A 23,209-nucleotide genomic window follows, 5' to 3' on the forward strand; every position below is an offset into this window, starting at 1 on the left:
ACTACGTTATGATAATATGTTCAGTATGTATATGTATATGTATATCAAGATAAATCATCTGACAAATTATTAATATGAAAATATCTAAAATGTATATTAAATATTATTCCTTCACTGAGTTGGTTGAACTCACCCCTCATTCTTAATATTATTTCAGGTTCTTAGTTTCTGATAGCAGTTGGACTTTGTTGAGTGTTCCTACTTCTTCAGTTTTGGGTCGGTATGCCTTGCTTATTGTTCAAGGTTGTTTTGATTCGAAGTCTTAGACGCTCCACTATTACTCTGTTTTAATTAAGTTTGGATTTTGACAATGTAATGAGTATTATGAATTATTATTTTGTTTTAATTACTGATGAAGAGTTTTGACTATCCTTTGATTTCATCAGCTTTGAGTAATATAATATTTCTGAAGATTATGAAATGCTGCGTATTTTTGAATATCTATTATTTTGATATGTATGTTTTGAGGCTTAGCGTAGGTGGGGTGTCCTTTCGACACTCCTCCTGCGTTGCCGGTCATGGACCCGGGATTCGGGTCGTGACATATTCAGACATCAAGCTCGTTAGTTTCTGCAGGGAAATTGAATGTCTGGTGTCAAGAGCTTGGCTATTCTGATTTACAGGGTGCAGACTTGCCCGTTTTATGAGTTGTTTCCTCTGCAGTCATCTTATTTATACTTACTCTTAATTTTTGAAAATCGGTAAAATAAATAAATAAAAAAGACTATTCATAGTTAACGAACTTCAATTTTTATTTGCAAAAAAAAAAAAGTGATTATAAAACTTTCTCTTCATTTTCAGTATATTTTAATCACTATATTATACTCCCTCCTTCCCATGAATGTTGGTTTAATGCGAATAATAATTAAAAGCTTAATTTATTTAAAATTAATCCATTTTGTATTCGATGAGGCTTCCTAAGGCAAGCAAATGACTTAAAAGCACGTTTGAGGCAGCAGTGTAGTCAGAGTTCTAAGAAATTTTGATTTGTTTTATTTTAATTTTATTTTAATGTTTTAATTTTATTTTTATATATTAATATTAAAAATAAATTTAAAAAAAATATTATTTTAATATATTTTCAAACAAAAAGAAAAGTTGTTATTATTATTATCTTGTATACCCTTGTATGCTCATTTGATATTGTATTAGCATTTATTTTGTATACCCTTGTATTGCTCATTTGATATTATATTAGCATTTATTTTTTAAATTGGTTTTCACTTGAAAAAATATTAAATTTATATTTTTTAATTTTTTTAATATATTTATATCAAATAAAAAAAATAAAAAATATATTATTTTAATATATTTTTAATTAAAAAATAATTTTAAAAAATATTACACACCTTACTATCGAATGAGTATTTAGAATAATAGCTTAGAAGACTTGTTGGAAAATCAGAGGTTGGCTTGGTAAAAAAAAACAAATCATGTTATTGTTTTAAATTATTTTTTTATTTATAATTTTAGATTATTTTGATATATTAATATTAAAAATAATTTTTTAAAAATATTATTTTAATATATTTTTAAATATAAATAATATTTTTATACCATAATAAACCATTATATTATTCACCCAACCATAATCTAGAAAGATTTTATTTTTGTCACTACTTATAGCTTGATTCTCAATTTTATTACTCGTGGGAGGAGGAAGTAGAGATAAATAAAAAAATTGAAAAATTGATTAATTTGAGAAAACTAAAAAAAAATAATTAAATAAATTGATTAAAATTTTTAAAAAATCAACCGATTTAGTTTGGTTTTGATTTTATAAGCTTAAAATCGAGAAAATTAAATTGAACTAAACCAAAATAAAAATTAAATTAAAAAATTAAATTAAAACAAAAAAAATCGAGTCAAATTGAGATAAAATTGAGTTAAACCTAGCCAAATCTAAAAAGTCAAATTAAATTAGTTTAAACTAGTTTTTATTCTAAAAATTCAAATTAAATCAAAATCAACTGGTTTAAATTGGTTTTGATTTTTTTTAAATAACTTATTTTAAATAAAAATTAAATTAAATTAAAAATAATGATCCCAGTAGGAATTTCTGAATAGGTTCTCTGTCTAGAAACATCGTATTTTGACAAATGATGTCAGATTCTCTTCAAAATGGTGTTGTTTATTGCATAAAATAACACACACTCGCGCACATGAAAGAAGAAAAGAAAAGACCTTATTGACATGACTGGAATGAATTAATCAAGAATATGTGATACTTTAAAATTCAATCAAGAAAATCTTTATATAAACCTGTGACTAATTTAATATTTTTTATATGATGATAAGGTTTTTTTTTTAATTAATACGTGTCACATGCCAATTAAAACAAAGTATTTTTTAATCATTTTAAAGATATATTTTTTATATTTATTTTATACATCTGAAATTTTTTATATTTTTTTCTAATATTGTTCTGAGATTAGGAAAAACAAAGAAGAAAGGATATATATTTAATGAATTAGAAACAAGTCGTGATGTTACATGTGGGAAGTAGAATGGAGCAAGAAACAGCAGTTCTGACCAGGAAGAGAAATGAAGAACACTGATCGGTCCACAGGGTCTCTCGTCTTTGTTGGAAAGCCGAAAACAAGACAAAAGACAAAACATACGTCAAACAGACAGGCCATACGTGAGCCATGACGACGCAGTACATTGTTCCATCCCACACCATACCAGACCACGGTTTTTCCAAAGTTTCATAACTGATATGTATTTGTTCGAAAAAAACACGCATCACTTTCTGAAAATTTCATTTTGTCTTCTATATCTGAACCTTCTTCTTTCTTTTTTAGGTTCTTTGTAATTGATGGCACTCACCATTCTGGGGTGTGTGCAAAAAGCTTTTTTTTTTTGTAATTTCAAATTTTACTAAATGTGTTGTTGGATGATTCTGGAAATTTGATAAAGTGATGAGTTATCTTGTAACACAGACCAGTCTTATTTACCTTGTATGCCAGTGAAGAAGCTGAGAAGTAAATAGGAAAGCAAAGCTAATGGAGGACTTGTGGATGGTGTTTTGTGGGGGATCCGGCAATTTGAATATTGGTGAAAAGCCATCTAGTTCTAGTCTGGTGTTTCAACCAACTTCATGTATCAATCGCGCGTTGATTATTGGTTTCGATGTTTTGCTTCTAATCATGCTCTTATTCACTTTCATACTAAAATCTTCTTCATCGCCAAAAATAGATAAAATCCCACCTCGACTTCGAGGCTATTCAAGGCTACAGATAGTTTCTGCTATATTCAATGGTTGTATTGGATTTGTGTACTTGTGCTCGGGCATATGGATTTTAGAAGAGAAGCTGAGGAAAAAACAAACCGCCTTTCCTTTGAAAAGTTGGCTTGTGGTGTTGTTTCAGGGGTTTACATGGCTTTTAGTGGGTTTAAACATAAGCCTTCGGGGGAAGCATCTTCAAAGAATGCGGTTGCGGCTACTGTCCATCCTTGCCTTGTTTGCTGTAATTGTCTGTGCTTTATCCATATACAGTGTCATTTTAGGAAAAGGAATATTGGTTGAGATAGCTTTGGATGTCCTGTCCTTTCCAGGAGCAATATTGTTATTGTTATGTGTTTGCAAGGTACATAATCACGAAGGGAGTGATGAAAGGGATCTATATGCACCATTAAATGGCGAGGCCAATGGTGCAATTAAAACAGATTCTGCTGTCCAAGTTACTCCGTTTGCTGAAGCCGGACTCTTTAATAAAATTTCATTTTGGTGGTTGAATCCGTTGATGAGAAAGGGCGGGGAGAAAACTCTGGAGGATGAGGATATACCAAAGTTGCGAGAGGTAGACCGAGCAGAAAGCTGTTATATGGAGTTTTTGAAGCAACTGAACAAACAAAACCAAGCTGAATCATCTCAACCATCTCTCTTGTGGACAATTATATTGTGCCACTGGAAAGAAATTCTAATTTCTGGGTTCTTTGCTTTGCTAAAGATACTTACTTTATCAGCTGGGCCTCTACTTCTCAATGCCTTCATTTTGGTTGCTGAAGGGAAAGCAGGTTTTAAGTATGAAGGTTATGTACTGGCCTTGACGCTCTTCTTGTCAAAGAACTTAGAGTCCTTATCACAAAGGCAATGGTATTTCAGGAGCAGGCTTATAGGTTTGAGAGTAAGGTCCTTGCTCACTGCTGCAATATATAAGAAGCAACTGAGGTTATCCAATCTTGGCAGGTTGATGCACTCGGGTGGTGAAATAATGAACTATGTTACTGTAGATGCTTACAGGATAGGTGAGTTTCCCTTCTGGTTTCATCAGACATGGACAACAAGCTTGCAGATCTGCGTTTCTCTTTTAATTCTTTACCGTGCAGTGGGGCTTGCAACATTTGCTGCCTTGGTAGTTATAATAATCACTGTGTTGTGCAACACTCCAATAGCAAAGTTACAACATAAGTTTCAGTCTAAGCTTATGGCGGCACAAGATGAGAGATTGAAGGCTTGCAATGAGGCTCTGGTTAACATGAAGGTATTGAAATTATATGCTTGGGAAACCCATTTTAAGAATGCCATAGAAAATCTGAGAGCGGTGGAGTATAAATGGTTGTCAGCAGTGCAATTGCGCAAAGCCTATAATAGTTTTCTCTTATGGTCTTCTCCTGTAGTGATCTCTGCTGCTACCTTCGGGGCATGCTATTTCCTGAAAATACCTCTGCATGCTAACAATGTTTTCACCTTTATCGCGGCTTTGCGTCTTGTTCAAGACCCAATTAGATCAATCTCTGATGTTATTGGAGTGGTCGTTCAAGCAAAGGTTGCTTTTGCACGTATTGTGACATTTCTCGAGGCACCAGAGTTGCAGAGTGGAAATACTCGGCAAAAGTGTGACAAAGGGACTGTGAAAGGTTCTGTTTTAATCAAGTCAGCTGATTTTTCATGGGAAGGGAATCCATCAAAGCCCACACTGAGAAATGTGAGTTTAGAGATGAGGCATGGTGAAAAGGTGGTCGTATGTGGAGAAGTTGGCTCAGGCAAGTCAACCCTTCTGGCAGCAATTCTAGGAGAAGTTCCACTTACACAGGGAACGGTAAGTTTACCAACTTTGCCTCCAAACTTACATTTCAATCCTTGGATAACTTTCTCTTTAGTATATGTCGCAATGATCTTCTAGCTTTTTGTGTTCTTTAAGAACTGATGTGCTTTGATTCAGGTAATCGGATTCACTCTTTCATGAGTGAAACAACTAGCCTTTTGCTAATGAGAAACTCTTTTCAATTTCTATGACCTGCAGATTCAAGTATATGGGAGGGTTGCCTATGTGTCGCAAACAGCTTGGATCCAGACAGGAACCATACAAGAGAACATTTTATTCGGGTCTGAAATGGATGGACAACTATACCAAGACACACTTGAGCGCTGCTCCTTGGTAAAGGACCTTGAGTTGCTTCCTTATGGTGATCTTACTGAAATAGGTGAAAGAGGAGTCAATTTGAGTGGTGGTCAAAAGCAGAGAATTCAACTTGCCCGTGCTCTCTATCAGAATGCAGATATATATCTGTTGGATGATCCTTTCAGTGCTGTGGATGCACACACTGCAACAAGCTTATTTAATGTAATCAAGTTTTCTAAAGAGCAAGCCTTGTCTCCAATTCTTAGTTATTAGCCTTCCGTGAAAAATCTAACATAATTCTTGGCAGGAATATATCATGGGAGCACTTTCAGGGAAAACAGTCTTGCTTGTGACGCATCAAGTTGATTTCTTGCCAGCTTTCGACTCTGTTATGGTCAGTATACTTTTCTTTAATCACCCAGGAAATAATTAGACACTCACTGCAATTCTATCGCTTATTAAACTTCACTTTCTCTTTTATTTAACAGTTGATGTCTGTTGGAGAAATACTACAAGCAGCTCCTTATCATCAGCTATTGTCCTCAAGCCAAGAATTTCTGGGCCTTGTCAATGCACACAAAGAAACAGCCGGTTCCGAAAGGCTTACTGAAGGTAATGCTCCACAAAGAGAAGGATCACCTCCCTGGGAGATCAAGAAGAGTCATTTAGAGAAGCAGCATAGAACGTCTCAAGGAGATCAACTGATTAAGCAGGAAGAAAAAGAAGTTGGAGACACAGGGTTTAAGCCTTATATCCAGTATTTGAATCAAAACAAAGGATACTTGTACTTTCCCCTGGCAGCATTCAGTCACCTGTTGTTTGCCATTGGTCAGATATCGCAGAACTCATGGATGGCAACTAATGTTGATGATCCTCATGTTAGCACATTGCGGTTAATCACTGTCTATCTGTGTACCGGAATTATTTCAATGCTTTTCTTGCTGTGTAGATCTATATCTGTAGTTGTTTTGGGTATTCAATCATCGAAGTCATTATTTTCCCAGCTACTGAATTCTCTTTTTCGTGCACCTATGTCTTTCTATGACTCCACACCTCTTGGAAGAATACTGAGTCGGGTTAGCATCTCACCCAGAAATTGTTGTTTTGTTCATGAGAGATGATGCATAGCTAATAGATCTGGACCTGTGTTTTCTTTTTTTATGTCTCATAGGTTGCGTCAGACCTGAGCATTGTCGATCTTGATGTTCCTTTCAGTTTCATCTTTGTTGTTGGTTCAACCACAAATGCTTATAGTAACCTGGGAGTACTGGCTGTTATAACCTGGCAAGTCCTGTTTGTCTCCATCCCAATGGTTTATTTGGCTATTCGCTTACAGGTATTCTTGTTATGCACTTATAGTAGTGGTTTTAATTCATTGATTGTATGACTGAATAGTGGCAATATTCGTTTCTGATCTCTTTCTTTTGAGGGGCACTGCCATTGAAGTTGGTTTTTACCTTTATAAAGTGGATTTGAAGATTATGTGGTTCTTATCTACAGAGATATTACTTTGCCTCTGCTAAAGAGATGATGCGGATCAATGGCACAACCAAGTCTTTAGTGGCAAATCATTTAGCTGAATCTGTTGCAGGAGCCATGACAATAAGGGCCTTCGAGGAGGAAGAACGTTTCTTTGAGAAAAACCTTAACCTCATTGACATAAACGCTACTCCTTTCTTTCACAGTTTTGCTGCAAATGAGTGGTTGATTCAACGCCTTGAAACATTCAGTGCATGTGTCCTTGCCTCTGCAGCACTCTGCATGGTTTTGCTTCCTCCTGGAACTTTTAGCTCTGGTGAGCATATATAAACTTCCTTGTTGAGATATAGGACATACGTCACTTTTTGTCAACTGTTTTTTAACATAAAATAAAATATTAGGAACTTCCTAGTTCTGACACTGGTAAACAATAATTAACTTAATATCAACTTCCATTACTGCAGGATTTATTGGAATGGCACTTTCCTATGGACTTTCATTAAATATTTCCATGGTGTCTTCGATCCAAAACCAGTGCACGTTAGCAAATTACATCATTTCAGTTGAAAGGCTGAATCAATACATACATATACCAAGTGAAGCCCCTGAGGTGATAGAAGATAACCGTCCTCCATCCAATTGGCCAGCAGTGGGTAAAGTGGATATTTGTGATTTGCAGGTAAGTTTGACGTCTATGTTTTATTGGTGTTAATGAAACAACTTATGAAGGCCAACAGACTGAAAGAGCTCAAATATCAAACAGATCCGATATAGAACTGACGCGCCGCTAGTTCTTCGAGGAATCAGTTGCACGTTTGAAGGAGGACACAAGATTGGTATTGTTGGTCGAACCGGCAGCGGGAAGACAACTCTTATTGGTGCTCTATATCGACTGGTGGAACCAGCTGGAGGAAAAATCGTTGTAGATGGCATTGACATCTCTAAGATCGGACTTCATGATCTGAGATCACGATTCGGAATAATACCTCAAGATCCTACTCTCTTTAATGGGACTGTGAGATACAATTTGGACCCATTATCACAACATACTGACCAGGAATTATGGGAGGTAACTTTCTGATTCGTTGCACACATTCAATCTAGTGACTATTGCCAATAAACCACTAGATGAGGCATACATTCTCTATCGGCAGGCTTTCTGACTTGGAAAATTCTGTTTCGAATTTTTTAGGTTCTGGGAAAGTGTCAGCTTCAAGAGGCTGTTCAGGAGAAGGACCAGGGTTTAGATTCTTTAGGTATGTTTTCTTTCATATATAGAGTAAATAATGTGTTTATGTATTCTTTTGATTGTAATGTTCAGTCAATGATGAGCAACGTGCTACAGTTGTGGAAGACGGATCAAATTGGAGCATGGGGCAGAGACAACTATTTTGCTTGGGCCGTGCCCTTTTGAGGAGAAGTAGGATATTGGTGCTTGATGAAGCAACTGCATCAATTGATAATGCAACCGACTTGATTTTGCAGAAGACTATTCGGACAGAATTTTCGGATTGCACTGTGATCATAGTAGCTCACAGGATACCAACCGTGATGGATTGCACAATGGTGCTTGCCATCAGCGATGGTAGGTTTGCCTGCTTCAATTTTTACTTGGCTTCCATTTCATAAAACAAAAGATAAAACACAACTTATCGCTCAAGAAAGAGACTAATAGAGCTATCAAAAGAAATTCCAAGATCCATCAGTGAGCTGTTTCTGTTGCATTTCAGGAAACCTAGTCGAGTACGATGAGCCAACGAAGTTAATGAAGAAGGAAGGCTCAGTATTTCGTCAGCTTGTGAAGGAGTACTGGTCTCATTTACACGCAGCAGAATCACATTGAAGCTGACGATTATTTCTCATGTATCCCACTTCACAATTCGCACTGGCATGGCAGCAAAAAGAAGGATATTCCGGGGCCGGGAATGAAGTAGGATCTATAGTATTGTAACAACACTGCTCTACACCTGTTTTCAAACATCAAGCTTGCTAATTTCTACGGGGCAATTGAATATAATTGGCCATTTTCCACGAGTGTCAAGAGCTTCATTCTTCTTATTCCTCGGAGGTGAAAATTGAAGAATATTTATATGGAGAGAGAGTCCACACAAACTTTAATCTTTCCTCTGCATCCACCATCATGAGCATGAATTCTTTCATGCATGCATGTCGGTGAATGCTAACTATTTTTATAGTTATAGTCACGATGCAAGTGCTCGTGTTATATTCCACTTCACTTTCATCTTCTTTACTCTTAACGAGTCTCTTTAATTGTAAATTTGTAATCAATATATATAGTCTCAAGCATCTCTCCGTGCAGTTTATTTCCACTTGGGTCTGCAAATGCCAAGGCACTGCAATTTTTCAGTAATGATGGTCATTCTCCCAAAAAAAAAGAGAGAAGAAGAGAAAAACTGTTGTTGTGTAAACTTATTGTTTGAGTAAACAAAGGTGAATTTCGAGTTTCTTTATTTTTCTGTTTTAAAAAAGTTTGAATTTATTTTCTTTAAATTAATTATTTTTTGTGTTTTTAATTTGTTGATATTAAAAATAAAATTTAAAAAATAAAAAAATATTTCGATAAATTTCCCAACAAATTTTTTAATAAAAATAATCATTTCATGATACCAAATAATCTATTCATTTAAAATTGTTAGCCAAATTCAGAACAGATAGATTTTCAAATGCATGAAACAATAAGGAAGTTGGTGTTTTTTTTATAAGAACAGGAATAATTTTTTTTCTAATTCTTTTTTTAATTAAAATTCAGAATTTTATTTAATTTGGATTTCATTAATTATGTTGGTTTAAACAACTATTAAACAATTTGGACATTATTTTTAGATTAGATTATTCATATTATTATTATTATTATTATTATTAACATTCAAAATTTACCAAATCAGAGTTTTTAGTTGTTTTTTTACTTGTAATTTTTAAAGCTTGAGAAATATAATTTTCTCTATCTTTCAACATGCAATACATCAAGTTGTCCAGAAAATAGGTTGTTTAAGAGGTCAAGAAAGCCGAAAACCCCATCCACGATCTTATGCATGGGAGATATTGGATCAGAATAGTGTCAGGGAGATCTACACATATGCTCTTAGAAGGGAAAAATTGTTTTAGACCCTTCAAGAAATGCTTCCAGACATTTCATCAAGATATGCCATAAAGTCTAACTAGATTATTGGCTTGCAATTCGTGGTGGATTCGATTAATTTTTTTTTTTAATATCTAAAAAACATGTTTAGGCATTGTAATGATTTTTTTTTTAAGAGAGAGAATTAAATTATTAGAGAATTAATCCCATAGAACTCAGTTATATTGATAGGTCTAAAAACAACATCCTAGATAATCAGTAAAAACTATTAATAATGCAACTGACTTGATTTTGCAGAAGTCTATACAGACTGAATTTTGAGATCGCACTGTGATCACAGTTGCTCATAGGAGAGCAACCGTGATGGTGAGCATGCCATTTTTTGTTAATTCATATAATGTCATAGGTCTCCTTTCCGGAGTAGCAAAAGATAGAACAGAACTTTAACACTTGAGAAAGTGAGTCAACTGTCGTGAGAACTTTATGTAGAGATATATCAGAACAAAATTCAAGATGCACCAGTGAGCTGTTTTTGATCTATTTCAGGAAAAGTAGTAGCGTATGATGAGCCAATAAAGCTAATGAAGACAGAACGTTCACTGTTGGGACAGCTTGGGATGGAGTACTGGTCTCATTTACACACAGCAGAATCACATTGAAGCTGAAATTTATTTCATGCAGCAGAATCACTACGAAGCTGGCAGCAAAGACAATGGTTCCAGGACAAGGTATGAGGAGGACTTGGCGTATCACAAAAATACTGTAGGGATAGGAAGGGGGGTAAAAGATGGATGAGGAACAAAAGTTCCTAGCGTCAGTTTTGTAATTGTATTCAAATATCAAGTTTTGCTGGGCAATTCAACAAAAGTGGCCATTTTTGCAAGAGCGTCCGGCATTTATCAATCATCAAAGCCCATTAAGGAGGATTAGGCAAGTTAGGATACATTAAAGGAAAAATAAAACAAAAAAAGTAGGGCATGTGCCAGCATGAGGAATGTGCACCATGCAAGTCCTATGAGATATTCCATGAATAAATAACGAGACCATTCAAAGGATGCAATGATCGCATTCATTGACTCTATGGTCCTCCAAGAATGGCATTTTCTATATCTTCTCTACTCAGTGCGTAACTGAATCTCCTCTCCATATCCTTTTCAAGATTCCCTGGTCCATTCTTCAAGTACCTGCATCACAAGATACAATCTGTTTAGCCCAGCAATAAAACTAAAAAGATGAAATGCGTAACTTAGTATGGAGACTTATTTCCTCCCTTTTGCATCAAATGAGCATCTCAGAATCCATTCCAAGAGCAAAATATAACTACCCTGGATAAATGATGATATCTTAGTTTGTGGAATTCGATAAATCAATTGGTTAGTCCAGTCAGGTTGAGCGTTCAAATAATTGAATAGCGAGGGAGGGTAGGGAAAAGTGAACTTTCAGGCAAGCAGCATCACGAATTGAACCTTGTTTTGCCCTTAAAATTATCCAGACCTCTCCATCATCCCTTTTCCTCTATTGGAAATCAACCAAGATTCAGTGAGAAATGGTATCGTTGCACTGGCCTTGCTCTTGAATAGGAGCGTCAGCTACCTTGAAAGCTTTCTTGAATGTAGCAGTCAAATTCAAATGTTCTCAAAAAGTCTGTCACATATGGAATTGGATGAACTCTAGCTCTCGGCATCAAGACCAACAAAGAGCCTTTTGCACCTAGCAAGGAAAGAAAGACAGATTGCACCTACTGACCACCTAGTTCTCTAACGGCACCTGCCCGAAAGTAATTACTTTGCCTAATATTTTAGAAGACTTGATGGTGGAGAAAGTTTGGTAAAAACAAACGTTCAAAGGTCTGTACTCATCATCACCATAGTCAAAGATAGACAATATCCAAGAACATGGAAGCTGCTGTTTAAATTGAGAAATCCATTTTCTTAAAGAACACAACACAGATATGAAAAGGAGGTTTCTGTCATTAATTTTAGAAGGACTCTGGCTAGCCCAATTTGAATCAATGTTAACCAATTGATCTGCAAGCTATAATACACTCGCTAACTTCCCTGTCACCATTGACTGATACTGCCTCCAACTTCTCACATATTTGATACCAATTTCCTTCACATAATCACTAATCCATCTTAGCTTTTGCTCATACTTGAATCCTTATATTTGCATCATCTATGAGCATGAAACTACTTTTCTACATTATCATGAAAACGAAACTTTTGTTAGTCCTATAACTTATTATCTGCATTGTATGGGTATATGTCATGCAACCATCCATCCAATTCTAACTCTAGCAGCACCATGCTTTTCACCTCCTATACGCAAAAATTTATCCGAAGCAAAACAAGCTGATCACTTTTAGAAATCTTCCATCATCAATTGCCCCCATTGCTCCTTCCACAAAAAGTGAATTCACACTTACAATTGCTAATCCTGAAACTCAATTCTTTACTATATACTTAGCTGCAGACTGCAGCACTGCTAATCTGATTGAAACAACAACAAATTTATTCATTCGAGTCATCTATAAACTACCAATATTTCAATAATATTGTTCTGCACCATGTTTTTCTTCTTCCCCAAAAGCAAGCCTCGCACACCATGTTTTTCTTCTTTCCCAGAAGCAAACCACTATCATACTGGCTAGATTGTTTCACACATTACAACAAGACTAAATAAGGAGAAATGTGGATACAATGTACTGTTTTGTAGATAAAATGGATAGCTATTAACAGTGGTTCTTCAGCTTTTTACAGGCTTAGAAAGGTTTTCATTGCATCAGCCAAAATTATTATATGGTGATAGTCCCTTTACTCATCTCACCTCACCAAATCCCTAGAGTCAGAGTAGTTGGGACCAGCTAGATCCTTTTCCTCGAATATGTTCTCTTCTGGGGAGCAGAATTCCCAGCACTAACAAGAATATATCAATTCCATCATTATACAAATAATTTCCTTTAGGATTATGTTGCCCAAGATGGACAAACAAACTTTGAGCAATAGCCATGACAAAGCACACGGTGACTTGTCAGATTACAGCAAAAGCCATAGAAAACCATCCAAAACCACCAGGCATAATTTAAGGATAGCTACGATATAGCTCACCCAAAACATCTGTTGTTCACCAATTCAAATCAAAATAAACACCATTTTTTTCCACAGAAGCACAAGTTTCCTTCTTCTTCTAAAAGATTTAAATTACATGTAAAAACCACTCAACATAATCATAAAAATGAAACCAAGTAATCAACATGTTGCAAAAGCACCTATCAGGTAACCATTCACAGTAAGAGTTAGATCAAATATAATACACCACACCAGTGGCAAAGCACCAAACCTCATGACCATAAGCAAAGTTCAAAACTTGACAGCAATTAATCACACAACCTCAACACAAATATACAAAACAACAAAAACCCAGATGGTAAAACCACAAACCAAAACCAAAAAAACCCAACTTTACCTTATAAAAAGATCAGTGACATCAAGTGACAACTGAGCATGCCAATCAGGTTTCTCAATAAACCAAATAGCACGGTCCTCCTTGCTTTGATAAAACCCCAAATCCTTCAACCAAGCTTCAATGCAAGGTAAGCTATGAGAGTAAAGAGGCTTTTTCTTGTCAGGGAGTCTTTGAAGCCACTCATCTTCTGTTGAAGATATCTCCTCTGCTTCAGATGATTTTGAAGAAACTATTCTCTTGGGATTTCTTAAAAAGTTACATAGAGGATAAGGACACGAAAGAGATTTGGAGAAAAGGGGAGGGTGCAATGAGGGAAAGAAAGAGACTTTGGAAGGATGAGTGGAAGTTGAAGGGTGTGAAGAAAGGAGGATGTTGGTGGTAGTAAGTATGGAAGAAATTGTGGGCATATTTTTTCTTTCTTGGCTCTGCAATTAGGGATTCATTTAACTTGTTGTAAGGGGAAGATATTGGTGAAGTATGGAGGGAGAGTGAGTGTTGTGTAGTGTGCTGAAAGAGAAGCAGAGCTTCGAATGAGCAAGAGAGACCTTAGTTATCTTCATCTTTGGAGTTTCGGGGAAGGTTTAGGTGTGGGCGGGCACTTGGACATTTGCCTGTCTATCATGATGATGAAATTGTAATTTAGAGTAATTTTTAAAATATTTTTTATTTTAAAATATTTAAAATATAATATTTTGTTTACTCTAACTGTTTACAAATTTTTTTATTTTTTTTCTTGAGATTAATTTTTTTTAATATTTTTTATGTGCTGATATTAACAATAATTTTTAAAAAATAAAAAATATAATATTTTGATATATTTTCAAACAAAAAACATTTTAAAAAATAATCGTCACCATATTACTAAATGAGCTATAAAATAGTTTTTGAGGATCAAGAAAAGGCAGTATATCACACAATATACTAAAAGGGTTCAATGTCACTGTTACTGTTTGCATAAATACAAAGCACTATGAATTAAAATAATATAATAGCAGTCCGGTCCTTGATACAAGAAGTTGCAATGACAACGAGGAGGGGTGAGGTTGTCTTTTTGTTGAGGTGTATTTGGCATTTAATGGATGTCCGAGAGAGAAAATAGTCAGTACAAATTTTGATGAGGGCGGAAACCATGAGGAGCAGTCACTTGGTGCTATATCTGCCCCTGTAAGAATACATGGCACTTGGGTTGCTAGGCCCTTGCGCTAGCCAGGCTCAAGCGCAGCCCGGCTCTTGGGGCGGTCTAATGCACAGGCAAACTCTAGTACTATCTAGTGCTTTAGGTCTTGGTAAAAAACCTGATTGGTTATGACAGCCCCAACATCACGTGAGGCTAGGTAGATCAAGTGCCACGTGAGGCTAAGACAAACCAAGCGCTCTGTTTCCGCTTCTCATTTTTATTATAATATTATTACTTATAATAAAATTACTAATATTTATACCACAATTGATAATATTTTTAGTATTTATACTATTAATTATAAATAAAATAATAATATTTTTAACACAAACACTAAATAATAATATTTGTAACATCAATTATGCTATTTTTAAGAGTAATACTATTAATTATAAATAAAATAATAATATTTTTAACACAAACACTAAATAATAATATTTGTAACATCAATTATGCTATTTTTAAGAGTAATACTATTAATTATAAATAAAATAATAATATTTATAACATAAATTATACTATTTTTACTATTAATACTTAAAATTATAATAAAGATAGTTATAACACAAATAAAATTATTTTTTATTTTAATATTTTTAATTATAATAAAAATTAAAATATTTAAAATCCTTTATCAAGACTTAATAGAATTGGATAGCGCAAAACCCATTGAGTTTAGTGTTACTTGGCTCACCCCAAGCAACCCTAAGTGCCACTGGGTGCTCGGGTCTGAGTGCTGGGGTGGCGCTTGAGCAAGGTCACCTAAGCGTCAAGTGTTTGTTTGTCATTATTATTACAATATAATTATTTATAATAAAAATATTAATATTTATACCATAAATGATAATATTTTTAGTATTCATACTACTAATTATAAATAAAATAATAATATTTATAACATAAATAATACTATTTTTTATATTAATATTTTTAATTATAATAAAAATTAAAATATTTATAGCACAAATTATACTATTTTTATTATTAATAATTTAAATTATAATAAAAATAATTACAACATAAATAATACTATTTTTTATATTAATATTTTTAATTATAATAAAAATTAAAATATTTAAAATCCTTCATCAATACCCAATAAATTTAGGTCACGCAGGACCTATTAAGCTAGGATGATGACCCAAGACAATTGGATCCTTTGCCATAACCCAAGATAATTGAATCTTTTGTCATGACCTAACCGTTCTGGCTCTCCTTAAACCATTTCCATTGCCATGTGATACTTGGGTTAATACGTAGAGCAAGCGTGGCAGACACACCAAAGCATTTTTAGTGTTACATAGTGCTTGAGTCTGATTATTAGGGAAGGATCGCTAAGCACCACATGGTTGGACACATCCACCCCTATCTTGGGGTTGGTTTTGACGTGTCCACACCCACACCCAACTTGATGTTGGATCTAGATGCATCCACGTTCAATTATATGTGTTATAAATATTAGTTTTTCTCTTATAATTCAAAAAATTTATATAAAAAATATTATTATTAGTGTTATAAATATTATTATTTTTATTATAACTAGAAGTATTGATATAGAAATATTATTATTTGTGTTGTTAGTATCTTTAAAATTCTTAATATAATTATTTATATTATAAATATAATTATTTATATTATAATTCTAAATATTGATGTAAAAAATGATATTTTTTTTGTTATAAATATTATTATTTTTACTATAATTAATATTATTAATAAAATAATTAATAAATTTTAAAAAATAAATTTTATTAATATTAAAAAAATAATATTTTTATATTATAATTTTTTACTATAATTTTTATAAAAATAAAAAATAAGCCCATCACATAGCGCGGGCATCCGATTAGCATAATGCTAAAGTAAAACACCATTTTATTAGCATAATGCTAAAGTAAAACACCATTTTAAAAGCCATAGAGGGAGGGATTTCATCTTTAACACATCATTAAAGGTTATGGAAAAAGAAGTTTTATTTGACGAAGAAGGGCAGTTAAAGAAAGCCAGTTAAAGAAAGCCAATAAAATGTCCACCCAAAAGAACAATTGAGAAACCTAATTATGAAGAAGGGCAGTTAAAGAAAGCCAATAAAATGTCTACCCAAAAGAACAATTGAGAAACCTAATTAAAGACCTTCTCGTAAAGATATTTAAATCTTGGTTATTTATTGTATCTTTTTGCTTAACTTATGTTCGACCATATTTTTTGTTTATACAACCCACAAAACCTCATTTGATTTAGTTCATGAACATCAAGGATGAATTACACGTTCTAAATGGGTTCATTATAAGATCCAAAACAAAAATATTCAAGAAAATATTGAATGAACTTATTGTATAAATTTTAGCCTAGACTAAACATGAGAATTATTTAAAATATCAAGAAAAGGTGTTAGTATATTTAACCCATACATAAGAGGGATTCAATCCACCATTATTTGAGTTATGGAGTTTCATTAGCAAGGTTGTTATTTTTATATCAATTTCAATTAGCCTTGTTTTGTACTTTTTTTTTTATATATATTATGGATTCCTAGCTAGTTTTGGATTTCCTATTAAGTGGTGGCAATATTAATTATTTTATTTAAATATTAAATTATTTTATTTTTAATCAATAAAAATAAGTTTTACCAATAATAATCACTCTATTTATACTAACACACTCTGCACCACCAGAAAAAAAACACAACAATGTATCAAATAATATAATAAAATATAATTTTAGTTATTAAGAGATATCGTATATGCTATATATATAAATATGCCATAGACCAACAACTTTTTATATAAAAAATTTAATCTATCAAACTTAAAAAGTTAAATTCCCTAACAATGATCCTCAAATTCCCTAACAAGCTATATGAAAAAATCAAAATGTCCTCTATACATGGCTTAATCTTTTTTTGATTTCAGTAACAAATTTATTATTTTACTATTTTTTTTAAAATACCAAAATAGGCCTCTTAGCTGGTTTAAAATTACGGAGGGTAATTAGATTATTTTATTGTACTAAAAAAGTTAAAATATAATTATACCCCTATACAAATTTTTAGTGACTAATACACCATATAAAAAGATTGAAATATCCTTAAATTAAAGATAATTGTTTTTATTAGACACTGAGAAATATATAATTTCACTATTATAATAACTAATAAAATTAGTTTATAAGCAATGTTTTTGTCTTCAGCTTTAGCTTTAGTTTTTTTTAATTATTATTATTATCAAATGACTCACATTGGTGTGGGTAAGCTTTCATATTCTATTTTTATATAACTTGGTATCACTTAGAATAAATACTGGTAAAAATTCTAAACATTGAATTTAAAATTAAAAAAATGTTAATGTTAGAAAACCTATTTTACCATAATTTATTATACTAAAACTTTTATAATTCATCAATGTCTATTTAACAAATATTGGATGAGAATTTGATGACTTAATTTAAATTGAATATTCCATAGATTTTTAATGCCGGCACTCTTGAGCCAAAAAAAAAAAAAAAAGTTTAAGTGGAAAATGATTCTAGTCTCGTTTTGACCAAGATGTAATAAAATCCCATTTTTGGTTAAATATAATGTTTATTTTAATTTTTTTGAGGTTTAGAAACTGTTTTTTTTTTTAATTTATAATTATCCTTAAACTTCTATTTATAAAAAATACCCTTATGTGAACAAAAATGAAAAAGAAATCATCCCGCCAAGAAACCCCAAAATCCCGCCCTTTCATCGTCCCAGCCTCCTTTACCACCTTCCTCCGCCTCCAGCAAATCTTCAACCATGGCAGATCAAATCACAGACTACTCCAAGACCCAACGCATACTTCTTCTCATAGACCTAACCCCGCTTGTCCACCACTCCCCAACCCCTTACATCACTTCCCTTCTCTCCTCCATCAAACCCCTTCTCTCTTTCCCTCCTCTCTCCACTTCTCTCTTTTCTTTCAAACTCTTCTTCTCCTCCCTTTCCCCTCTTCTTTTCTCTTCAAAACTTCCCTTCCCTCCCTTTTCCCTCTCCTTTGACCACCCCAACAATACTCTTCACTCTATCACAACTTCTCTCTCTTCTTTCTTGCCTAAACATGAACAATCTTCCTTTTCTTCGCTTTCGCCAAGGGCAGACCATGTGGCTGCTATGTTACAGGAGATACTTCACGAGTATGCCTGGGACTCTGATTCGTGCAATTCTATAATGGGTATGTCTGAAAGTTCTGATTCTTTTGTCATTAAGTCTAATTTGGTTATTCTGTTTTCACCAATTTTGAGGTCTTTTAAGTTTGTTTCGGAGTTTTTCAACGTGGAATTGAATGATGGCTGTTTGAGAGATGGAAGTTTGTTTCATGAGAAGTTTTGTGGGGTTTTTGAGAGTGTTAGTGAAGGGTTTGCTAGTAAAGATATTCACTTTGTCTGGGTGGATGTGAAATGTGAAGTTGGATGTGTTGGTTTTGATGAGTCCGAAGTGGTTTTTGAGTTTTTCAGGAGGGGGATTAAGGGTTTAGGTTGGGGGTTTTGTTCTAGTGATTCCATTGTGTTAGGTTCTGCTCTTGTTCCCTTTGGTTTGATTTATCCTAGGATTAGTGTTCCGCCGAAAGTTTTTGATTTTAATGCTTGTTGTAAGAGAGTATGCGCGCAATTGAGTCTTGAGATATTAGATGTGAGTGAAAAGCCTTTGGAATGTAAGTGTTGTGATCTTGAATTGATTAACTTGGACGTGTTTTCTAGATTTAGCCAGAAATTCATGGATTTGGAATCAGGTAGTTGTGAACGAAGGAAAATGGTTTTGGAAGATTTTGGTGGTGGAGTTGCGAAATTACATGTTAAGGCAGTACAAATGCATGGTAAAGGTGTAAAATTAGAGGGGTCATTGTCAGATCCAATTCTTGTACGCGAGCTTTCAAGGGATGTTGCGAAAGATCAAAAAGAAAATTGCAGTGAGTTTTTGGAAGATAAGGTTCTTCAGATGCTGGGGATTGAAATGGATGAGTTTGTATCTAAAAAATCCACACCCATCTGGCAAATTCTTTTGAGTTTTCTATACAGAGCAGGTTATTGGGCTCTGGTTTCTCTTTCAAAGGGTGATGGCAACTTGGTTACAGGAATCCTCAAGCCTTTTACAGTTTCTTCAGCTCTTTTCTTTATTGCAGGAGATCAATTTCACCCTCCTGTAGTTGCAGGTAAATTTGATGGATTGAGTATGGGTCAATTTGTTAAGAAGACAGAAAATGAGGTTTTCAAACAAAAAATCAATTTGAGCCACACCAATGGACTTACTGGTTCTCAATCTGGGCACTCACCATTTGATAAGTGTGCTGAACTAGGAGGCTGTAAAAGGAAGAAGAACAAAAGGAGTTCAAAAACGCTCAAGGAACTGACATGGAGGGCCTTCTGCAAGGCAGCACAGGAAGATTTTCAGATAGATTTAGAAGAGTTTTACTTTTCCAGGGGATGCAATAAGTCAAAGAAGTTGAAATTCCTGAAATGCTGGATGAAACAGATTAAGAAATCTAGATATTGTAGCTGGGCCATGCCAGGCAGTTCCAATCCATGCCAGGACATCCCAAAAGAAATACATGACAGATTAAATGCGTTGCCTCAGGAAAGCGAACAGCCAGTGACTTCTTGTGCTTCAATAGGAGAGGATTCTTTGACAGGGGCTTCTAGAATACAGGATGAAGCTGCTCTTGATTTTCACTCTGAAACTTTGGAAAGTTTCTTCAGTGACCTTCCCCACAAAATCCAGCAAGGACTTGAGTCTGAAGAAGTAGACCCGGGGACATTGGCTGAGCGACTGGTGAATGCATCTATCTATTGGTTGTATCAAAAGTGTGACAAGGAAACGACCTCAGAGAATCAAACCACTGATATAAAATCTGGCAGTGCTACTGCTAGTGTTGTTGCTATTGAGCTAGCAAAACTTCTACTTAGGGAGCCTAAAGATTTGGCTGCTATATACAAAGACAGTGATGCATCTAACCCTAGTTTTGCTGGGGCTACATCAGAAAGTATAGCTAGAGTGTATCCATGTTTGTTTCATTTATATAATTGTTCATGTTATTATCTCTCCGTGTTCTTTTGTTGTTTGTTAATCACTTGTTAAGGTTGACAACTTGCACCAATGATGATGATACTTTCCTTAATCTGCCAAAGATATGAACTGCAGATTTTGTTTCGTATGGAGATACTGCAATCAGAGGTTGGAGCAAGTATTGGGGAGTCTACGAAACATAGATTTGTTAAACATATTTGCATGCTCTTAGAGACCATTCAATGCCATCTGAAGGGGGGCTTTTTTGGTGATTGGAGCCTCGATGCATATGTGGGAAAGATTATAAATAACAGGTATGCAAACATCTACACAAAAAACACAATTTTATTCCTGAAACTACCAATTGTCGAGCAACTTTTGGGAATTTATGAAGCATGCTGCTGTTCATTGTTTGGTGCTGTACAAAATGAGCACTGCTGGTCCCTGCTATTTCTTCTTTCTTTAGCATGGATTATTTGTCTAGCATTTCCTAAAGCCCAAAATTTGGAGGAGCTTCCTTTATTGGTTTGAAACATTGCTTTGCTGATCTGCCCGCAACTTACTCGTATTTCTCATGACATATCAATGTAGTGACTGTAACTGCACTGTGTTCTGGAATTTCTTCCCTTGAAGCCCATTAGGAATGATTTTAATGTTGGTCGTTGGCATGTAATGGATATTCATATTCATTCACCTGATATATATGCGCACGCGCACTCTCTATCATTGCTGAGAAGGAAGATGAGCACAACTAAATTATATGCTTGCACGCACAATTTTTCAGGTACTGTCAGAGTCTTGGTGGTGTTGTTCACAAAATCTATGAAAAAATGGATTTATTGCTGTTTTCTGAGGAAGATGAATTGCCTAATTCAGTCCTCAACAGTGAGGGCAGTAATCAAACAAGGAGAGAAGAAATAGAACGAGATAAAATGGATGATAATAATAGAATTAATGATTCAGTCTCCGCAGAAGACGAGTCACTTCGACATGTGGAAAATGAGTTTCAAAGCCCCCAGGGTATGAGCCAGGAGGAGCATGCTCGAAAATTAATTGAAGCTCAAGCTAGAAGACAGAGGGCTCGAAGATTTGCATCTTTCACTAGCTGGGTTCCAGATTTGCAGAGAGTTTGGGCACCAAAGCAGCCAACAGCAATGAAAATGAAGTCAGATCCTCTTCGTAAGCTGGCAAAAAGAAAGGAAAGAAGACGGGTAAATTATGATGTGGTTTTAGACACCCCAATGACTGGAAACAAGGGAGGAATCAGCATCGATGACAGGAACCACCAAGCTTATGGAACTTCCTTGTGTGGTTCTGTTTCCAAGGCTTTGTTTCAAGATGATGACTCGAGCTAAGTGCAACAGTTCATACTGTGATCTAATGTTTATATTTTATTTTCTAAAAAAAGTTTAACGAAAACCTTCAATGGAAATCATAAAGGCTTGATGGCCATGCATAAACTTACATTTTAGCACTACTGCTGACAACTTTTACCAAACTGTAGTTATAACTTGTAACATTACAGTTAAGAGGTAATTTTTGTCTTCCACCACACTTTCTTTCACCTTCGTATATTTGAGCTCCGTATGATTTCATTTTAAGGTAAGCTGATGTTTTTGAGAGCCAAGAAGACAGTTGTTCTGTATGTCAATGGAAGACCATGTTATTCTTTTGCTCAATTCACTTTATTACCTTTATTGTTTTTCATTTTCTCTTCTCTTTATTACCGAAGTTGGGCTCTAACATGTGTTCATAACCCAACAGCTACATACGATTTGAGACAAAACAAGAAGGCTATTAACGTTTTGGGCTGCTGTTAGAAGGGAAATGGAAACGTGCATGAACACTACAGAAGACACTGCTCAATATTCCAAGCTTTGGTCGATAAACCAAGCAGTCAATAAATTGCCTACCCTTTCTAACATTCATGGAATTTAGGATCCTTCAAATAGCATACGCCATTGGATGGGCACAAGCTTCCATTTATATCTGATGATTTAGCAGTGTCTATTTTCCACGTACCAAATCCTTTCTTAGATTCTGATTGTCCATTGTGTTTTTTCAACATTGATGGCTTTTGGATGTGAAAAGATTTAGAGGCCATGAATATACTGCGGTACATAATAGTTATTTTTTAAAATAATTCTTATTTAAAAATAAATTCAAATAATATTTTTTAAAAATTATTTTTAACATTAGTAAATTAAAATAATTTGAAAATATTAATTTAATTTTTTTTAAATTTTTTCAAAAGATATTTTTAAAACATAAAAACAAACAACCCCTTGAAGTTAAAGACAAACTATCATACATTTCAAATTAAACAGCCTCTCAGAATTTCCAGGAGCAACACCTGTAATGGAATTGTTGAAAAATGATCTTAATAAATTTTCTTCCACAAGGCTGCATCTGTGATGCTAGCAGATGAAGTTTCTAGCTGGAAATTGTTTGTTTCTGGTTAGGTCAATGCAAATTTACGACTTGGCTACTGAATTCTTGACTAACAGATGGTTAGCAGCTTTGTTTTCTACTTAGTTTGGATTGGAAAAGGTTGCGTACCCCACAAGGCACGGAGATTAGACTTTTCTACCTTCAAACATTTCAACATGCGTAATCCT

The 23,209-nt window shown here is 34.2% G+C and overlaps 4 protein-coding genes across 5 annotated transcripts in view; 3 read left to right on the forward strand and 1 right to left on the reverse strand.

Moving 5' to 3' along the window:
- LOC105109053 (ABC transporter C family member 10-like) overlaps positions 1 to 688 on the forward strand; it is an 11,820-nt gene extending 11,132 nt beyond the window's left edge. The window contains exon 13 of the transcript XR_839164.1: positions 545 to 688. The gene's annotated coding sequence lies outside the window, so the exon portion shown is untranslated. The remainder of the gene's footprint in view (positions 1 to 544) is intronic.
- The window catches only part of LOC105109052 (ABC transporter C family member 10-like), a 20,186-nt gene extending 11,125 nt beyond the window's left edge, over positions 1 to 9,061 (forward strand). The window contains exons 2-12 of the mRNA XM_011003641.1: positions 2,975 to 5,045; positions 5,250 to 5,570; positions 5,656 to 5,742; positions 5,837 to 6,424; positions 6,520 to 6,684; positions 6,849 to 7,143; positions 7,292 to 7,506; positions 7,591 to 7,896; positions 8,020 to 8,083; positions 8,173 to 8,412; positions 8,558 to 9,061. Coding sequence (XP_011001943.1) covers positions 3,006 to 5,045; positions 5,250 to 5,570; positions 5,656 to 5,742; positions 5,837 to 6,424; positions 6,520 to 6,684; positions 6,849 to 7,143; positions 7,292 to 7,506; positions 7,591 to 7,896; positions 8,020 to 8,083; positions 8,173 to 8,412; positions 8,558 to 8,670 — 4,434 coding nt within the window. The 5' untranslated portion in view covers positions 2,975 to 3,005 and the 3' untranslated portion in view covers positions 8,671 to 9,061. The remainder of the gene's footprint in view (positions 1 to 2,974; positions 5,046 to 5,249; positions 5,571 to 5,655; positions 5,743 to 5,836; positions 6,425 to 6,519; positions 6,685 to 6,848; positions 7,144 to 7,291; positions 7,507 to 7,590; positions 7,897 to 8,019; positions 8,084 to 8,172; positions 8,413 to 8,557) is intronic.
- Positions 9,062 to 10,386: 1,325 nt separating this feature from the next.
- LOC105109055 (uncharacterized) lies at positions 10,387 to 13,962 on the reverse strand. 2 transcript variants are annotated; one of them, XR_839165.1, is made up of 3 exons: positions 13,393 to 13,962; positions 10,803 to 11,111; positions 10,387 to 10,772 (listed from the first exon to the last, which is right to left on the reverse strand). XR_839165.1 is itself a non-coding variant. In XM_011003643.1 (2 exons), the coding sequence occupies exons 1-2, from the start codon at positions 13,797 to 13,799 to the stop codon at positions 11,006 to 11,008; spliced, it is 513 nt and encodes a 170-aa protein (XP_011001945.1). In that variant the 5' UTR covers positions 13,800 to 13,962; the 3' UTR covers positions 10,718 to 11,005. The 2 variants fall into 2 exon arrangements, 1 of the variants encoding a protein (XP_011001945.1); XM_011003643.1 differs by having other exon boundaries at positions 10,718 to 11,111.
- A 4,286-nt stretch (positions 13,963 to 18,248) lies between these two features.
- On the forward strand, positions 18,249 to 22,270 carry LOC105109056 (LIM domain protein). Its single transcript, XM_011003644.1, has 3 exons — positions 18,249 to 20,581; positions 20,714 to 20,905; positions 21,376 to 22,270. Exons 1-3 carry the CDS (start codon positions 18,348 to 18,350, stop codon positions 21,944 to 21,946), a joined length of 2,997 nt encoding a protein of 998 aa, XP_011001946.1. The 5' UTR covers positions 18,249 to 18,347; the 3' UTR covers positions 21,947 to 22,270.
- Positions 22,271 to 23,209: the final 939 nt, after the last annotated feature.

The sequence above is a fragment of the Populus euphratica genome, unplaced genomic scaffold (genome assembly GCF_000495115.2).
Source record: "Populus euphratica unplaced genomic scaffold, PopEup_1.0 scaffold439.1, whole genome shotgun sequence".
In the NCBI taxonomy this organism is placed as follows: Eukaryota; Viridiplantae; Streptophyta; class Magnoliopsida; order Malpighiales; family Salicaceae; genus Populus; species Populus euphratica.

Bases quoted from the DNA above. Each gene is read 5' to 3' on its own strand.
- LOC105109056 (XM_011003644.1), top strand. From the start codon at position 18,348: ATGGCAGATCAAATCACAGACTACTCCAAGACCCAACGCATACTTCTT. The intron at 20,582-20,713 runs GTATCCATGTTT...AATCTGCCAAAG, and splicing joins TCAGAAAGTATAGCTAGAGT to ATATGAACTGCAGATTTTGT. The intron at 20,906-21,375 runs GTATGCAAACAT...ACAATTTTTCAG, and splicing joins GGAAAGATTATAAATAACAG to GTACTGTCAGAGTCTTGGTG.
- LOC105109055 (XM_011003643.1), bottom strand. From the start codon at position 13,799: ATGCCCACAATTTCTTCCATACTTACTACCACCAACATCCTCCTTTCT. The intron at 11,112-13,392 runs GTAAAGTTGGGT...CTTGTGATGCAG, and splicing joins GTCACTGATCTTTTTATAAG to GTACTTGAAGAATGGACCAG.